The 19,750-nt window shown below is 38.3% G+C and overlaps 2 protein-coding genes across 2 annotated transcripts; both read right to left on the bottom strand.

Moving 5' to 3' along the window:
• Positions 1-381: 381 nt before the first annotated feature.
• On the bottom strand, positions 382-6,695 carry LOC138323241 (tubulin alpha-1A chain-like). Its single transcript, XM_069267673.1, has 3 exons — positions 6,536-6,695; positions 4,999-5,221; positions 382-1,628 (listed from the first exon to the last, which is right to left on the bottom strand). Exons 1-3 carry the CDS (start codon positions 6,536-6,538, stop codon positions 499-501), a joined length of 1,356 nt encoding a protein of 451 aa, XP_069123774.1. The 5' UTR covers positions 6,539-6,695; the 3' UTR covers positions 382-498.
• Positions 6,696-13,652: 6,957 nt separating this feature from the next.
• LOC138323240 (tubulin alpha-1A chain-like) lies at positions 13,653-16,527 on the bottom strand. Its single transcript, XM_069267672.1, has 3 exons — positions 16,393-16,527; positions 15,140-15,362; positions 13,653-14,942 (listed from the first exon to the last, which is right to left on the bottom strand). The coding sequence occupies exons 1-3, from the start codon at positions 16,393-16,395 to the stop codon at positions 13,813-13,815; spliced, it is 1,356 nt and encodes a 451-aa protein (XP_069123773.1). The 5' UTR covers positions 16,396-16,527; the 3' UTR covers positions 13,653-13,812.
• Positions 16,528-19,750: the final 3,223 nt, after the last annotated feature.

Raw genomic sequence — 19,750 nt, 5'->3', positions numbered from 1 at the left:
GCGTTTACCAGAACGCAACTACTATCTGGGAAAACACGAGGAAAGTCTGTTCGATATTATAATGGTTTCATGTCAGTCTAGTTAACGATGGATTCGTCAATGTAAAAAGCCTTGGGTGAATGGACGACAAATATTGATGCATGGCCCGATACTGGCTAATATAAATACGTACGCGGACACGGATGCGAATTATATGCAGTTTGATTTTGTATCATCAACTGTACGACTTTCAATTGTCATAAAATATTATAAACAAAACTATGATCTTGCCTAAATTATCAGTGTCCGCGTACGTACATTATGTAATGCGCTTGTTCCTATAATTTGGATGTCTTATAAAATACCGACATCAATGCGTGTAAACAAAACAGAAGACAGATGTTATTGCAATTTTTTTATATTGATTGTTTCTCTTGGTCGCGTATTGTAAGGACCGGGACATTATGTCTACAGAATCCTAACAGTTTGTGGAAGCACTGATGTCTAATTTTGATAAGTTTAATATTCCTCTCCGTCTTCTTCAGCACCCTCCTCCAGGGAGTCGACACCGACCTCTTCGTAATCTTTCTCAAGGGCAGCCAAATCCTCACGAGCCTCAGAGAACTCACCTTCTTCCATACCCTCTCCGACGTACCAGTGGACGAAAGCACGCTTGGCGTACATAAGATCGAACTTGTGGTCAAGACGAGCCCAGGCCTCGGCGATGGCGGTGGTGTTGCTCAACATGCACACGGCACGCTGGACCTTGGCCAAATCACCACCTGGCACAACAGTTGGTGGCTGGTAGTTGATTCCGACCTTGAAACCAGTTGGACACCAGTCAACGAATTGGATGGTCCTCTTGGTCTTGATGGTGGCGATGGCAGCGTTGACATCCTTGGGGACAACATCTCCTCTGTACAACATGCAGCAAGCCATGTATTTGCCGTGACGGGGATCACATTTCACCAGTTGGTTGGCGGGCTCGAAGCAGGCGTTGGTGATCTCAGCAACAGAGAGCTGCTCGTGGTAGGCCTTCTCGGCAGAGATGACTGGGGCATATGTGGCCAGAGGGAAATGGATACGTGGGTATGGCACCAAGTTGGTCTGGAACTCAGTCAAGTCAACGTTCAGGGCACCGTCGAATCTGAGAGAGGCAGTGATGGAGCTGACAATCTGGCCGATGAGACGGTTCAAGTTGGTGTATGATGGTCTCTCAATGTCCAAGTTACGGCGGCAGATATCATAGATAGCCTCGTTGTCGACCATGAAGGCGCAGTCTGAGTGCTCAAGGGTGGTGTGTGTGGTCAGGATGGAGTTGTATGGCTCAACGACGGCAGTGGAGACCTGGGGAGCTGGGTAGATAGAAAATTCTAGCTTGGATTTCTTTCCGTAGTCAACACTGAGACGTTCCATGAGGAGGGAGGTGAATCCGGATCCGGTACCACCACCGAAGCTGTGGAAGATGAGGAATCCTTGGAGACCAGTACACTGATCAGCGAGCTTCCTGATACGGTCAAGAACCAAGTCGACGATTTCCTTTCCAATGGTGTAGTGACCTCTTGCGTAGTTGTTGGCAGCATCTTCTTTTCCTGTTACTAGTTGTTCGGGGTGGAAAAGCTGTCTGTAAATTCCAGTTCTTACTTCATCTGTAATATAAAACAGTATCAAATATTTAGTAAGAGAAGATCGCTCATTAGATGTAACGGAGATGTTATAGACCAGTGTTTTAGCATGTTAACGAACCATCGACCGACGATAGATACAGTGCTACCATTCATGATAAGTCTAAGGGACATAACTCGTAACACAAAGTTGTAAAACGTCAAATTACCATACATAACTAGAGTTATAGAGGTAAGTTGACCTTGAATTAATCATACGTCTGTATAAGCGATGTTCTTACACATTTGTTTGCCATGGTCATGGTAACAATAAATACAATCACAATAAGACATGTACCAGAAAGACAGACTAACAGTAAGACACGTACAAGAGAGACAAAAACAATAAGACATACCAGAGGGAGAGACAAGACTACCAATAAGACATGTATCAGACCAGAGAGACAAACCATAAGACATGTAGTAGAGAGACAAACTAACAATAAGACACGTACCAGAGAGAGAGACAAACAATAGGACATGTACCAGAGAGACAGACTAACAATAGGACATGTACCAAAGAGACAGACTAACAATAAGACACGTACCAGAGAGAGAGACAAACAATAGGACATGTACCAGAGAGACAGACTAACAATAGGACATGTACCAGAGAGACAGACTAACAATAAGACATGTACCAAAGAGACAAACTAACAATAGGACATGTACCAGAGAGACAGACTAACAATAGGACATGTACCAGAGAGACAGACTAACAATAGGACATGTACCAGAGAGAGAGACTAACAATAGGACATGTACCAGAGAGAGAGACAAACAATAAGACATGTACCAGAGAGACAGACTAACAATAGGACATGTACCAAAGAGACAGACTAACAATAAGACACGTACCAGAGAGAGAGACAAACAATAGGACATGTACCAGAGAGACAGACTAACAATAGGACATGTACCAGAGAGACAGACTAACAATAGGACATGTACCAAAGAGACAGACTAACAATAAGACACGTACCAGAGAGAGAGACAAACAATAGGACATGTACCAGAGAGACAGACTAACAATAGGACATGTACCAGAGAGACAGACTAACAATAGGACATGTACCAGAGAGACAGACAAACAGTAAGACATGTACCAAAGAGACAGACTAATAATAAGACATGTACCAAAGAGACAGACTAACAATAAGACATCACAGACTAATAATAAGACACGTACCAGAGAGAGAGACAAACAATAAGACATCATCAGTGTACCAGAGAGACAGACTAACAATAGGACATGTACCAGAGAGACAGACTAACAATAGGACATGTACCAGAGAGACAGACTAACAATAGGACATGTACCAGAGAGACAGACTAACAATAGGACATGTACCAGAGAGACAGACTAACAATAGGACATGTACCAAAGAGACAGACTAACAATAGGACATGTACCAGAGAGAGAGACAAACAATAAGACACGTACCAGAGAGAGAGACTAACAATAGGACATGTACCAGAGAGACAGACTAACAATAGGACATGTACAAGAGAGACAGACAAACAGTAAGACATGTACCATAGACACAGACTAATAATAAGACATGTACCAAAGAGACAGACTAACAATAAGACATCACAGACTAATAATAAGACACGTACCAGAGAGAGAGACAAACAATAAGACATCATCAGTGTACCAGAGAGACAGACTAACAATAGGACATGTACCAGAGAGACAGACTAACAATAAGACATGTACCAAAGAGACAGACTAACAATAAGACATCACAGACTAATAATAAGATACGTACCAGAGAGACAGACTAACAATAAGACACGTACCAGAGAGAGAGACAAACAATAAGACATCATCAGTGTACCAGAGAGACAGTCTAACAATAAGACATGTACCGGAGAGACAGACTAACAATAAGACATGTACCAAAGAGACAGGCTAATAAGATACGTACCAGAGAGACAGACTAACAATAAGACATGTACCAGAGAGATAAGAAAAACAATAAGACACGAACCAGAGAGACAGTCTTACAATAAGAAATGTACCAAAGAGACAGGCTAATAAGATACGTACCAGAGAGACAGACTAACAATAAGACATGTACCATAGACACAGACTAATAATAAGACATGTACCAAAGAGACAGACTAACAATAAGACATCACAGACTAATAATAAGACACGTACCAGAGAGAGAGACAAACAATAAGACATCATCAGTGTACCAGAGAGACAGACTAACAATAGGACATGTACCAGAGAGACAGACTAACAATAAGACATGTACCAAAGAGACAGACTAACAATAAGACATCACAGACTAATAATAAGATACGTACCAGAGAGACAGACTAACAATAAGACACGTACCAGAGAGAGAGACAAACAATAAGACATCATCAGTGTACCAGAGAGACAGTCTAACAATAAGACATGTACCGGAGAGACAGACTAACAATAAGACATGTACCAAAGAGACAGGCTAATAAGATACGTACCAGAGAGACAGACTAACAATAAGACATGTACCAGAGAGATAAGAAAAACAATAAGACACGTACCAGAGAGACAGTCTTACAATAAGAAATGTACCAAAGAGACAGGCTAATAAGATACGTACCAGAGAGACAGACTAACAATAAGACATGTACCAGAGAGATAAGAAAAACAATAAGACACGTGCCAGAGAGACAGTCTAACAATAAGACATGTACCAGAGAAAGGGACTAACAGTAAGACATGTACTGGAGAGACAGACAAACAATAAGACATGTACCAGAGAAAGGGACAAACAGTAAGACATGTACTGGAGAGACAGACAAACAATAAGACATGTACCAGAGAAAGGGACAAACAGTAAGACATGTACCAGAGAGATATGAAAAACAATAAGATACGTACCAGAGAGACAGTCTAACAATAAGACATGTACCAGAGAAAGGGACAAACAGTAAGACATGTACCGGAGAGACAGACAAACAATAAGACATGTACCAAAGACACAGACTAATGATAAGATGCGTACTAGATACAGACTAACAATAAGACATTACCAGAGAGAAGACACGCACCAGAGAGACAGACTAATAATGATAAGACACGTATGATATCAGAAACAAGGAGAAACAATGGAACATAACAAGAAGTGTTTTAGTAACAAAGGAAAGCGAGATCATGTTAGGATGTACTTTTCAACAGACAGACGACACAAGTATATTTTAACATACAGACGACACATGTGTATGTTTTAACAGACAGACGACATATGTGTATGTTTTAACAGACAGACGACATATGTGTATGTTTTAACAGACAGACGACATATGTATATGTTTTGCAACGTAAGACGCCTAGTAGAAAGCAATAGATACCTACCAACAACAGTGGGCTCCAGATCTACAAAAACAGCCCTGGGTACGTGCTTGCCAGCTCCAGTCTCGCTGAAGAAGGTGTTGAAGGAGTCATCACCACCTCCGATGGTCTTGTCTGAGGGCATCTGACCATCAGGCTGGATACCGTGCTCCAGACAGTACAACTCCCAGCAGGCATTGCCCATCTGGACTCCGGCCTGGCCGACATGGACGCTGATACATTCCCTCTTTAATGATGAAAGTATTGACTCGTAACATTTTTTTAATTAAAATAGTGTATACTACGTATCCAATACGTAAAGACTTCAGAAGTCAATAGACGCATTGTGTTAATGTATGTACATATTTGGACTTTCCAAATAATTGTATCAAAATTACTTATACACAATGATATCTGACTAAAATATTTCATAACTCCAACGTAAAACAGGTTAAGAGATGCCAAGTTTATAACTGAAGAGAAATTGTATTTATAGTTTATAAGTTAAAACTAAACATTTGTTCAGTTCACACAGCTACTATATGTACACACGAGTCGAAAGACATGTGTGAAACAGCTACTTCACACGTATATCTGGTATCGCTTACATTTGTATTCAAATACGTCCTTCTTCAGATTATATAGAAAGGCAATCTCGAGAATAATTCAATAGAATAGAATAAACCAGAGTGGCTATTGTAAAACATAGGATACAACCACTTAAATGCGAAAAATAAATGTTTAAAACGGAAACTGCGTGGTTCAACAATTTAATACACGTGGAAGCTGAACAGAACACATGGCGACCCCACCCCAGCCGGCGGGCGCGAATCGTTCAGTATAATGAGATGCAGGACAGCTACAGCGGCTGCAGGGATGACGTCATTTTATTGATTTAGCATCTGTCTGATGACACATACGCATTTCTTCCTTGTCTGTTTATATATATATATATATATATATATGATAGATACATGCCTCGAAATATTAGCCCTCAGGTTCCCAAATCTACTTTGTTTCACATACTTTCAACATAAATCACGGTACAGCCTACTTCTCACTAGTGGGAATCATTTTACATAGGCGGAATAGTCGTGAGTCATCAGAGCGTGACCGAGGGATGGGGCCATTTAAACGAATATCTGTCAACCTCAACGTATAATAAACAATTGTTACATGGGCTACAGAAGCTATCAATGATGACGAGTCTAAATCCCGCTTCCCAGACTTCTCAGGACGCTCCCCCACCACTCCACCGCTCCCGCCAGTCACATGTATAGTACCACACCCATCCACAACTCATGTATATATCGTATGTAATATTCGTCTATCTATGTCTCTAGTAGCAGAAAAATGAGTCTAAATGTTTATTAGAAAAATATATCCAAGTAGCAATATCAAGATAAGGCGCCTTCCGTGTTCAAATAATATTTAGAGATGACTAACACATTAGTCCAGTAGCCGGCCGGTCGGCTTGTATAAAACAGCTGATATTTTACAATACATGTAACTAAGTAATAAAATACATTTTAAGATAGATTAGATGAATTATTTTACTTACCATTTTGCTGTTTTAAGATGAAGAGTTGTTGGAACAAAGGAAATTAATACACGCTCAACCTCGGATTGACCGTCAAAGAGTCTAGAGGTTTTCTGTGCGGAGTGTGACTCTGCTGAAATTTCTGCTGGTTTTATAGTCTTCACGTCAGTACATCGTCTGGGGCCGCTTTACACGACCTGTAGGCCCTGAGCGAGCATGCGATGCTCCATTCATAATGCGCTTTATAATATGATTGGTTAGTATGATTCACTGTTTTACTGCAGTGGCCGAGTCACTGTGCATCGCGCACGAGCTACACGTGTGTAGAAACAGCTTACCGCACACTATCCATTTCTCTCTTATTCAGTTTCAAAGAAATACCGTAAAATGACGTAATGTATGATAGTATGCGTGCACATCCCCATTCTGCTTGTTGCACACAAATAATACATTCAGTATGACACATAGAAAGCGGAATCTGAAGTAGAGCATAATGTCAAAAGCTAATCAACTTATACATGTAGATTTAACAACACCCCCCCCCCCCTAACGTGTTTATTGAAGGACAGTTAGTTATTTAAATAATCAAACCGCTAAAAAAAAATCTCATTATTTCAAGACAGTTTCCATTCTCCTTCATAAATTTTCTTGATCTTATTTTTCATTAGATGTTTCTTCAAATATTCCTTCTGTATATATAATCCTATGCATCTAACCATCGAATCATCGTTACATTTAGTATTTTTATTAATTCTTATAACTGGTATTCATATTTTGCTTAATCGCACATCCTGCAGGGAATTTAACAATGATTGACATCTAAAACCGGAAACGTCACTTCACAAAGACTAGGTCCTTTAGCCCAGTGGCAATGACTTATAGGCAAATCCCTGGGGAGGATAATTAAGATATGTTTAGTAAAACAAAAAGTATAATTAAAAGTACGTGTTTATCCTTCACACCGACAATGCTGTCAGTGTGACGTACTGTCTTACAAAAAATCAAACGTATATGTCTATATAACTTGTATAGGATCGCTGGCTCTCTGCAGCAGTCTAGACTCCGTGAAGGGCAAATCTCTAGAACTTCAAGGTTAAACCGTGTTAATTGTATTAACCTCTACAAATTGTCCCTACGAATATTTGTTTCACTCGACCCAAATAATATGAGAGCTTACTTTAAATTAATTTCTTCGTACGCAGACAGATTCTGACGAGATATTTTATTTTTCTATTTCATAAGAAATTCTACTGGATACACTCACATCATTTTTACCGACTTTAGCCATCCTTGCCCGACTGTTCACTTTAAGTTTTGGGTCCGCATAGAAGTCAAGAGTTGTTCCCCTCTCCTTCAAAAAGTGCGAGTACGATTACACAACCCTCCAAAATTATCTGGAGCACTGTTTTATAGATGCTACACACGACAGAAAGCTAACATGAAGCATTTTTTAAAGTTATATGTTAGTTTCAAAATGGTGACATTTATGTCCGTAAATCACATTATATAACAATTTTAACAAGGAAAACCTCAAATAATTGGTTGCTCTTTCGTCTTCTTTTAGATTATGTCATATCATTATAAACATAATGGCATTGTATCATTGGCCATTTGATATGTCGCCGCCCTTTCGACCTGCCATCTTTTAGATCCTTGTACCATTATGCATTCAGCTTTTTTTCTTGTTATGGTTGATATCCATTTGATGCGTCACCATGTATTCAACTGGTTACCTTTCAATTAAATGGTGTGTTATAAAGCATTCGATGTTGCAACATGAATTATATGTGTCAAGATGTATTCGATGTGTTACCATATATCCGATGTGTCGTTATGTATACGATGTGTCATTGTGTATTCGATTTGTCATTGTGTATTCGATGTGTCATTGTGCATAGGAAGTGTCATCATGTATCCGATGTATCATCATGTATTCGACGTGTCATTTTGTATTCGATGTTCCATCATGTATTACAATGTGTCACCATATATCCGATGCATCGTTTCAATTCGATGTATCACCATGTAATCGATGAGTCACAATATAGTCGATATGTTATTGTTTATTTAATGTGTCATCATGTATTCGATGTATCGTTATGCATTCGAGGTGCCGTTGTGTATTCGATTTGTCATCGTGTATTCGATGTGTTATCATGTATTTGATGTGGCTTTATGCATTCGAACTGTCATTGTGTATTCGATACATATCATTATGTACTCGATGTGTCATCATGTATTCGACGTGTCGTTATGCATTCGAGGTGTCGTTGTGTATTCGATTGTTCATCGTGTATTCGATGTGTTATCACGTATTTGCTGTGGCTTTATGCATTTGATGTATCGTTGTGTATTCGATGTGTCATCATGTATTCAATATGTTATCACGTATTCGATGTGTTATCAAGTATTCAATGTGTTATTACGTATTCGATGTGTTATCATATATTCGATGTGTCATTGTGTATTCGAAGTGCTATCGCGTATTTGATGTATCATCATGTATTCAATCATCCTCGATAGTCCAAGGTTTACTATTACTGGCGTAATATCCACCTCTATTGGACGTGTCATTGAGTATTCGGTGTTCTGTGTGCATTCGATGTGTCATTATATATGCTATTTTTCATGAAGTATGCGATATGTCAATAGGTATTCATTGTGCCATTGTTCATGCGGTGGGTCATTATGCATTTGTGGTGTCATCGTGTATTCAACGTGTCATTTTGTATTCAATGTGTCGTTGTGTATTAACTAGTCATTGTGCATTCGATGTGTCACTACGTTCTCGATGCATCACTATATATGTATTAGATGCGTCAATGTGCAATCGATGTGCCATTGTGTATTCGATATGTTATCATGTATTCAATTTGTCATTGTGTTTTCAATTCTACATCACGTATCCGATGTGTCATTGTTTATTTGATGTGTAATGATGCATTCGACGTGTCATGTATCCGATTAATGCACAGTCATACAAGTCCTCCACCTCTGAGGTGATCCAGTGTGCGCAGTTGCCAGGTACAGACCGCTGTTCGGTAGTTCTTCTCTAGGTACTCCGGTTTTACTCGACTATCAAACCTGACACATTCTAACTTGACCCTAGCTCTTAAAATATGATGTAAAACAAAACAAACCAAACAAAATGTCTCCGATGTGTCATCATGTATGCTATATGACATCATGCATTCAACGTGTCATATGCATGCTATATATATGTGTCACTATGTATTCGACGTGTCGCCATGTATGCTATATATCATGTATTCAATGTGTCATTGTGTATTTCCTGTGACAAAATAGACTAGTTTCTGTGTCATATTTGATATCTGTGTCCCGGTTGATGTTGTGTGACATCATGTATTCCAGTCTTCTTCCATTTTGAGTGTTGAAACAACTGATCCATCGTGTCATCATGTATTTCATATATCACTATTTAGCCATCGTGTCACCGTGTATTTCATATATCACAATTTAGCCATCGTGTCATCATGCATTTCATATATCACAATTTAGCCATCGTGTCATCATGCATTTCATATATCACTATTTAGCCATCGTGTCATCTTGCATTTCATATATCACTATTTAGCCATAACCGACACTTCATGTTACACTAGTCATGGTAAATGTATTTGATCGGCCATCTTGTTTTCTGATTGTGCAATATACATAACAAGGCACAAAAAAGAACATACACAGGTAATTTGAGAAAGACTTCTTTGATGCTTTCTGAGAAATATCAAGCTAGCAATAAGAAACTACAATTTTTAAATTCCAAGATGGCTGCCTGTCTGCCATTTTTTTTTTTTTTTTGTCAGTCCTTACAGACTTTACTCGGTCCCAAAATAGAATACGCATTAAGGGAAACGGCAGAGGTTCCCCAAGAAGTGACTGCTGTTTATCAGGCTTATCACACTGGAGTTAATCAATTTTCGAATTTGAAAAATAACTAACGATCAAACGTAAGATAAACATTATATGGGGAAATTGTTCGTCCAATGTCATTCAACCCTATATTTATACTGTTTCTCGCCTACACAATCAGCTAGGGAAGTTACTTTATCACATTATTTTTCCATTCTAAAACATGTTTCTTACTAGTATACCCGATACCACGTCTTAGATGTCAATGCTTAAAGGCCCACTACCTTTCCGGAGCAAAACATAAAGGTTTCTTAGAAACATTAATAACATACGAAAATATATACAGATGGCCTAAGATGAGGTTACAACACCACAGATACAATATGTATGCAAAACTTCCTGCGTAACATATGATAACAGTGGAGAGTCATCTCGCTATTTTGCCGTCTGGCGTAGTGATAGTCAACTACTGCGCAGTATTTAGGACGACGGTGGGAAACATAAGACGACCCGCGTTATGAAAAATAACATTTTATTTATTTTAATCAAATTGTTCAGAAGATGATGATACGTGTAGTATTAACGGTAAGTTAATAACTTTTGCGACTCTACAAAATTATCGATCTCGTTTTAAATTCCTATTTTAAAAATTAAAAGCCGTTTCGGAAAGGTAGTGGCCCTTTAATTAGCTGATGTCAGCTAATTCTGGCTTGTGTTTTATAACTTTATGTGACAGAGATCCTTCCGGCACTGAATTTCTTAGAAGGACGTAATGATAGCAAGAATTGTTAACGGGTGGACGGACGAAAGGCTATTTGAATAAGACACGGTAGAGATCGGTCTACTGTCGGGGTCTTACAATCTGCGATTATGGTAATTTTAAGAGTTGTTTCCCTTCCATCGAAGACGAACCCTTTGACGATATGCTCATATATATTCATGGGGGTGGGGAGAAGTGTGACTTTCATTTCTAGAAGTCTAGACGATAGTCCTTCCTCGAGTTTCCTGAAGTCCTGTACAACATCTTCCTACCATCAAAATATTTCAATCTTTGTCATGTATAGTTTCACGTTAGGTTATATATTTATATTTTATACATATTTTTTTTTAATTTTCAGCATTATATCAGCGATTTATATAGTTAAAGTGAATAGTCGGGCAAAGAAAACCAGTCTAAATGCGTTCATTGGCCTTCCAAAAGTTCTCACATATTAATACGACGGTCAAGTTCTGCTTAGTTTCCCAGTTCTGACCATTAAAGTAAAGAAAAGTTGAAAGCATTGAAAGCGAGGCTGCGTGGAAATGTAACCACGGACATAGTTAGCCGGGAGGACGTTTTAGAATTCCCATACTTTAAATTAATTTCTTCGTACGCAGACAGATCTTGACGAGAGATTTTATTTTTCCATTTCATAAGAAATTATACTGGATACATTCACACCATTTTTACTGACTTAGCCATCCTTGCCCGACTGTTCACTTTAATAATTAACTATTTAAATCTCTGATTATGTGAATATCGTAAGTTAAATCTAGACATACATGTGTGTATGTTATTAAGATAGAACCATTCATTAAAACTTATACGTGTACTTATAAACGATGCCAGGAAGATCTTTATCCTTGTAATACTTTCATTTCGATTGTACATCAAATCAGTCCGAAAATAAAACGTTTTGGTGATGAAATCACGAACAAATGACAAGAAAAATGACGTCTATGTAATAACCGCTACTATATGTCATATCTATTTTAGTATTTTTGGTGATCATTTAATATTTATCAATATAACATTAGTACAAAAACTACTCCAACAATGTTAGAGGTATAGCACGACGAGACACTTTTGGAACATTACGTCGTGTCAGTCAGCAAAATAACGTCAGATAAAAAAACGGCTGACCAGTCGACTCCCATGTTATGGGAGTATACAAAAACAAGGTGTGGAGGAACGTACATGTACACTAGGCAACATCGCGTTCGTTCACTGTAGAAAACGCATATCTCCACTACATCATACAATGTATGTTGTGTTCATAGGAGCTCTGGAGATTTTTTTATCTGTACTTCTTCAAATGGTGATCTCTACTATATATATGTTGTTTTCATTAAAGCACATTTGAGAATTTTTTTCACATAACTAGCCCGTCCAGCCATGTCATAGATATCGCAAGACACGTGTGTAATAATACTAATGTCACGTCACAGGAAGTTTTGACGTCAATTTTGGAGGAAATAAAGACAATGATAATAATCTATAAATGTACATATGACGTCGCATGTTTGTCTCTAGACGGAAACGTCACATCCAAGTCGGGTTTCACACAGAGACGAAATCTAAAGTTTTTCTTATTTTTCTATTTTCAAAAGTTGTGATAAATAAAATCTTATACTTGTGATATGAAAGTTATCGAATTCGTTAGATAATCTGATATGCCAATCGCCAAAAGGTTCGTGGCATATCAAATTATTGTACTTATTTGATAAATTTCATATCACATAGCCACTCGTGCAAGATCCTCTCTATCTGAACTTCTTAAAATACTACATGTTGTACATAGCTCTTTTGGAGGTGAACGTTTTAAAATGACCTAGTCACTCGGCTCGGTCCAACTATATATTAACTTTAAACTTTTATATCTCCTGACGTGAACCCAGACTCTTCATGATAACCAAGGATAAATCGAGGAGAGATGGGCCTAAAGAACAATTTGGTCAACATCAGTTCAGTTTTCATAAAAGTACGAGTCTATCGCGTTGTTTTTGTTTTCCAATAATTATTTTTTGCTTCCCATTATATCGCTTGTTTTCTAATCGCTCCTACAAAACATCAAATAGTCTACCCATATATATTATATTGTCTGCCATCTTGCAAACTAGTCACTCCCATAATGTACAGGTACAATTTATGTTCGACTTGGAACCAAGGAAAATTTTGTGAAAGTCGTATCATTGTAGAAAAGGTCATTAGAAGAAATTGTTAGAAGAGTACTTTTCTAGAAAGACTTGCTCTTGGACTAAATATCTAAATGAAATATTTAGAGATCAATTTTCTCATATATTTATGCTTTCATTGTAAAATCAACTAGATCTTGGTAGCATAAATAGATAGATTAACAGAACTTTGACAAACAGTAAAAGTAACTTTATTTGCAAAAAGTTACTGTTAAGAATTTTCTTGAATTCAGGAACAAAGCACATAACAAGTGTAAAAGCAAGTCTTCCTTACAAGCTTCAGGTATAAATTTCAAAAATAAAAGACTCATGATTAATGTTTCAGATCTGGTTTAATAACCACCCAACATGAAATATATCTTATAAACACAACAACATTGTATACATAAGGTGTTTTGAAAGTAAACAATGAGGTTAAAGTTCACAGACAACGTTCATCAGGACAGTTTAAAAGTCTCATTTTGGTAAGAAGTTTAATACTCCTCACCCTCCTCTTCTCCCTCACCCTCAACAGAGTCGACACCGACCTCTTCGTAATCCTTCTCAAGGGCAGCCAAATCCTCACGAGCCTCAGAGAACTCACCTTCTTCCATACCCTCTCCTACGTACCAGTGGACGAAAGCACGCTTGGCGTACATAAGATCGAACTTGTGGTCAAGACGAGCCCAGGCCTCGGCAATGGCGGTGGTGTTGCTCAACATGCACACGGCACGCTGGACCTTGGCCAAATCACCTCCTGGCACAACAGTTGGTGGCTGGTAGTTGATTCCGACCTTGAAACCAGTTGGACACCAGTCAACGAATTGGATGGTCCTCTTGGTCTTGATGGTGGCGATGGCAGCATTGACATCCTTGGGGACAACATCACCTCTGTACAACATACAGCAGGCCATGTATTTGCCGTGACGGGGATCACATTTCACCATCTGGTTGGCGGGCTCAAAGCAGGCGTTGGTGATCTCAGCAACAGAGAGCTGCTCGTGGTAGGCCTTCTCGGCGGAGATAACTGGGGCATATGTGGCCAGAGGGAAATGGATACGTGGGTATGGCACCAAGTTGGTCTGGAACTCAGTCAAGTCAACGTTCAGGGCACCGTCGAATCTGAGAGAGGCAGTGATGGAGCTGACAATCTGGCCGATGAGACGGTTCAAGTTGGTGTATGTTGGTCTCTCAATGTCCAAGTTACGGCGGCAGATATCGTAGATAGCCTCGTTGTCGACCATGAAGGCGCAGTCTGAGTGCTCAAGGGTGGTGTGGGTGGTCAGGATGGAGTTGTATGGCTCAACGACGGCGGTGGAGACCTGGGGAGCTGGGTAGATGGCGAACTCGAGCTTAGATTTCTTTCCGTAGTCAACACTGAGACGTTCCATGAGGAGGGAGGTGAATCCGGATCCGGTACCACCACCGAAGCTGTGGAAGATGAGGAATCCCTGGAGACCAGTACACTGATCAGCGAGCTTCCTGATACGGTCAAGGACCAAGTCGACGATTTCCTTTCCAATGGTGTAGTGACCTCTTGCGTAGTTGTTGGCAGCATCTTCCTTGCCGGTGATGAGCTGCTCTGGGTGGAAAAGCTGTCTGTATGTACCGGTACGGACCTCATCTGGAAAACAAAGATAGACAATAAATACACGGAAATTTTTTTTAACGCTAAAGATTTGACAAGGGTATGTGAAATTGATAACAATTCTAACAAAGTTTTGTAATCATGTAATCTTGAACTATATTACTCAGGAGTCAGAAAATCTTTTTCTTAATATCAATTGTTAGTCGATTTTTTTTAATCAAAGAGATACCTACCAACAACAGTGGGCTCCAGATCTACAAAAACAGCCCTGGGTACGTGCTTGCCAGCTCCAGTCTCGCTGAAGAAGGTGTTGAAGGAGTCATCACCACCTCCGATTGTCTTGTCTGAGGGCATCTGACCATCAGGCTGGATACCGTGCTCCAGACAGTACAACTCCCAGCAGGCATTGCCCATCTGGACTCCGGCCTGGCCGACATGGACGCTGATACATTCCCTCTGTAATTATGAAAGTATGAAGTCTTACTTTTTGTCATTTTTTTCTACTAAAAATAATATTGTATACTACAATATGTAAAGACTTCAGAAGTCAATAGACACATTGTGTTAATGTATGTACATAATAAGGAAATAATTTGCTCAATCATAGGTATTAAAATTGATGGTTCGCAACAATATCCGACTACAAAGTGTAAACATATTACCGATATTATCGCATTATTTATATGCACTTGATCTCATTTCACTATTAGTTTCATTAGGTACCCATGATTTCAAAAATGTCCCGTTTACAAACAGGTGCCCGAATTTGAACAGGAAATAACATTAACATTTCTAAAGTATTTTCTATTGAAAATTTTAATGATGTAGAGTGGTGAATATTTTGATAAATTTATAAACTTTCTCAATATTTTTTCCGTAAATTAAAATTGTGAAGTTAAAAAAAATTCAAATGACCACGTGACATGTTAAACGATTTCGTTGTGACCCGGGGTTACCGTGTTGTGAACACGTGTACATAAAACTTTCGTCGATCGATCTTGCAATTTAACGTTCAAAATCGTAAAAATTTTGAACATTTAGATCACTGGAGTTTGTTTTGTCTCGCTTTACAACTAGTCACCAGCTGCAGGCGACAGTGGATCGTTACTTATTGTTGAACACGTGAGCTTCGAGTTTAGCATAACAATCAATATCACCATAGAAACGCGCACATGTGATTCATCAAAAATAAATTATTCCGATCAATTAAATCAGCTTCCACGTTTATTCTAACAAATACTATCCATATCGTAATTTGAGAGATTTTTTTTTAAACTTACTAGACTTCAAAAGCTAATAACAATAGAATATACCTAACGGTCGCCTCGTCATCGCGCCCAACCCGGTGGTTGAAAGTGTGACTATTTTTAGAGAGACCGGTTAGAATGGACAGCAATGAATTACGCACAAAATTGCCGTCAACGGCGTAACCAAATGAGTATACAAACTTGTAAAAATGTTCTTCGAGTATCAATAATGAACTTACCATGTTGACGAGTTGGTTTCAAACAAGTTGAAAGGAGTAAGAAAACGGTCTGTAAATCCTCACGGGGAGTTCGATGATCCGCTAGTGAGAAATTTGAATGGCGCAGTTGCGGGTTTCTCGGTATATATACACAATTTTTAACTTTGACCCTTGACCTGTGAGTTGATTGGTTGTTTCTGATGTCATCTGCCATCAGGTGTGTTTCCATTGGTTAATCTCAGGAAGAACTTGTAAGTGATATTTTCGCCTCGCTGACCTGTTCTGGCTTTGGCGGCAATAATTACCTGTAGCCAAGGTGTGACGCTAGCTTTGTTGTAGCAACTGTCACGTGACAGGAGGATCGATCTTCTCTACTGCAGATAAAATCTATAAGACGAGATAGTGTCTTAACGCCTGTCATAAACTGCTTGTAGGTATTGTAGATATTTCAACACCTCGATACCTTTACATGTTTTAAAACAATATAAAAAGCAATTGTCACTTCAGTCAGTTGTCACGGTAGATAATTATATAAAAGAACTGCGGACAAACTATATTGCAATAACTTATTACGAAAAAAAGTTCTTTTGTGATTTAGTGATTATTTCCCACTTCATGAAATTTTTGAAAAATGTTAATCACTTTTTGGTAACAAGAAAACATTTTATATAGACCTAGTGAAGATCCATATTGTAGGGGTGCATTCCAGGTCAGCGCATTAACAGTTCCCGAAATATACATAAAAACTATAATACGATAACACCCTAGGCTAATATGTGACTCAAAGGACCATTAATTTGGATTAAATATTCACAATATCTAAATTTGTTTGTAAGGTTGGATTAAGTAAATATATAGCATACATGTATTGCAGACGATGTGTAGATGAAAGCGCTTCCTTTTAGTGTACTGATCTGTGACCCGGTATATGGAATGTCAAGTTATTTAACAAACAAACCGAGTCGTTGCATAGCAAAATCATAACAACCAATAATTCATTGTATGTGATACTCGTGTGTATTTGTTTATGTGACAGATACCGTTACCTGGTGTACTTTTATATGTAAACTGTACAAAATAGATTCAAGCCGAATAATCATGTAATGGTATATAATATTTAGATAATTAGGCGTATGAAAACGATATAGTAACTCACAATATATTAACTCAATGGCCGAGAATAAGTTATATATATATATATATGTGTGTGTGTGTGTGTGTGTGTGTGTAAGAGAGATAAAGAAATTTTATTTCATGGGAGATATTGACTCATTAACCCATGGTCCCGTTGAGATCGGTTACTCATAAGAAGAATGGTCTAACTCATTGAAACGATTAAACTCATTATAACGAGATCATAAAAAGATGATTTAAGGAAACGAAATATCAATTAAATAAGGAAACGCTCTCATATGTACAAGATATTAAAAATATTTAAAAAAAAATGATGATGGTGATGACGATGATGATAACTCAAACGAGGTCCACATTTTCACCCACGTACCCATTACCAGTATTAAAAAAATTGCACTAAACATTTCAGATAATAATAAATGATAATGTTATGAATGACTCGCTCAAAAAAGGCAATACACACCAGCCTGAGATTTGACTAAGAAAGAGAATGCCTTATTTATGGCATTTTTATGTTGCACTATAAGTTTTTATCGTCTAAACTGAATAAAGGACCACAAGATGGCCATACATAAAACTGTTATGCTATATGTGTTGAGAAGGTCGATGTTTCTATGTACCGGAGTTTACATGTGTAGACAGGTTCGACCATATATAAGTATATTCACAAACATGGATTGTTTGTAATATTGTAATCAAGTGTTCAATAGAGTCATTGTGCAGGCATACCGCGATCCCGTTAAAAGCCCTAACTGTTCTGGGTTAGCGGAGCCTACACATACCTGTATTCAGGTGCGCCAGGCCAGGTACACGGGTATACACTGAAAGATAAACCTTATTGACAGACGTAGCTTACGCTTCACTACCTTTGTATGGTAAATTATTATTCAAATACTGCTGTCCTTTCGTAAGCTAGATCCACTTACATGTATATTTAGAACATACGTATACCACTGGTGTAGAGTTCGACCAGTCACATGTCTCTTGAATACTAAAATTGATTTACAAATAGAATTGGTTTATGTGTTTTTTTGGTTACTAAGAGAGAAATAATCTAAAGTTGTTACAGACTTTGTCTAAAGAAATCTTAAAAAAATAGTTTGAGATCTCTCTTGGCCAATCTTCACAATATTAAAAAAACCCACATTTTCCAAATATTCATATAAATTAATCGTTTTCATATCATGTATATTTGAAATCTAAAACAGGTATCTTACCACTAGCCTATGTATAAATAATGTATACTATTTTAGCCAATGAAGTCACATGTAAATATAACTGTGAATCACTCCCGTCCCTATGGATGCTCTGTATGTTGGGGAAGTCTTGGATCAATACTGATATAGTAAAATAAATCCGGTTTGGCCTCGTATGTGTGGCCTATGGGATCATTTGAACTATTAGAACTATTTCAAATTACCACTCTGTGTATGGGTGTTTGGTAGGCGGAGCGGGGAGGTGGTAATTTGTACAAGTTTGAATCCGCACAACATACAACACGTGTATGAAGGAAGAGGGAGGGGGGGTGAGGGAAGAGGTGTCCATCGGGCAAATATGACATCGGACCAGGTAGTTCCAGATTAGCTCCTGAACAGCAAATATTAATAAGGAATTTTTTCAACAGCAGACATAACAGTTTCAATATCTTTTAATTACATATAACGTTAACAATCTCCATCAGACCGAACCTGGAAAGTCTCAGTAAGAAAACGGCAAACGAAACACTTGTCTCAGTTCTTGCATAATAGACTATGCAAAGACCGATCTTCACCCCCACCCCCCCCCCCCCCCCCCCCCCCAAAAAAAAAAAAAATAAATGAATGAATAAATAAAAAAATAAACAGTATACTGCTGCTAAGATTCCGTAACAGTCTAACAAAAAAACGTATGTATCTCTCTTCTACATAAGAAAGGAGAACAGTCACGTATCTCCCTTCTACACAACAAAGGAAAATAGTCACGTATATCCTTTCTACATATCAAAGGGGAATAGTCATATATCTTGCATCTACCTACCAAATGCGAATAGTCACTCCAATGTATCTCCTTCACAGTCACATATCTCCCTTCTACATAAGAAAGGAGAACAGTCACATATCTCCCTTCTACATAAGAAAGGAGAACAGTCACATATCTCCCTTCTACATAAGAAAGGAGAACAGTCACATATCTCCCTTCTACACAACAAAGGAAAATAGTCACACATATCCGTTCTACATTCCAAAGGAGAATATTCACATATCTT

Source organism: Argopecten irradians, chromosome 5 (genome assembly GCF_041381155.1).
Source record: "Argopecten irradians isolate NY chromosome 5, Ai_NY, whole genome shotgun sequence".
In the NCBI taxonomy this organism is placed as follows: Eukaryota; Metazoa; Mollusca; class Bivalvia; order Pectinida; family Pectinidae; genus Argopecten; species Argopecten irradians.
This window is presented reverse-complemented; position numbering and strand designations above follow the sequence as displayed.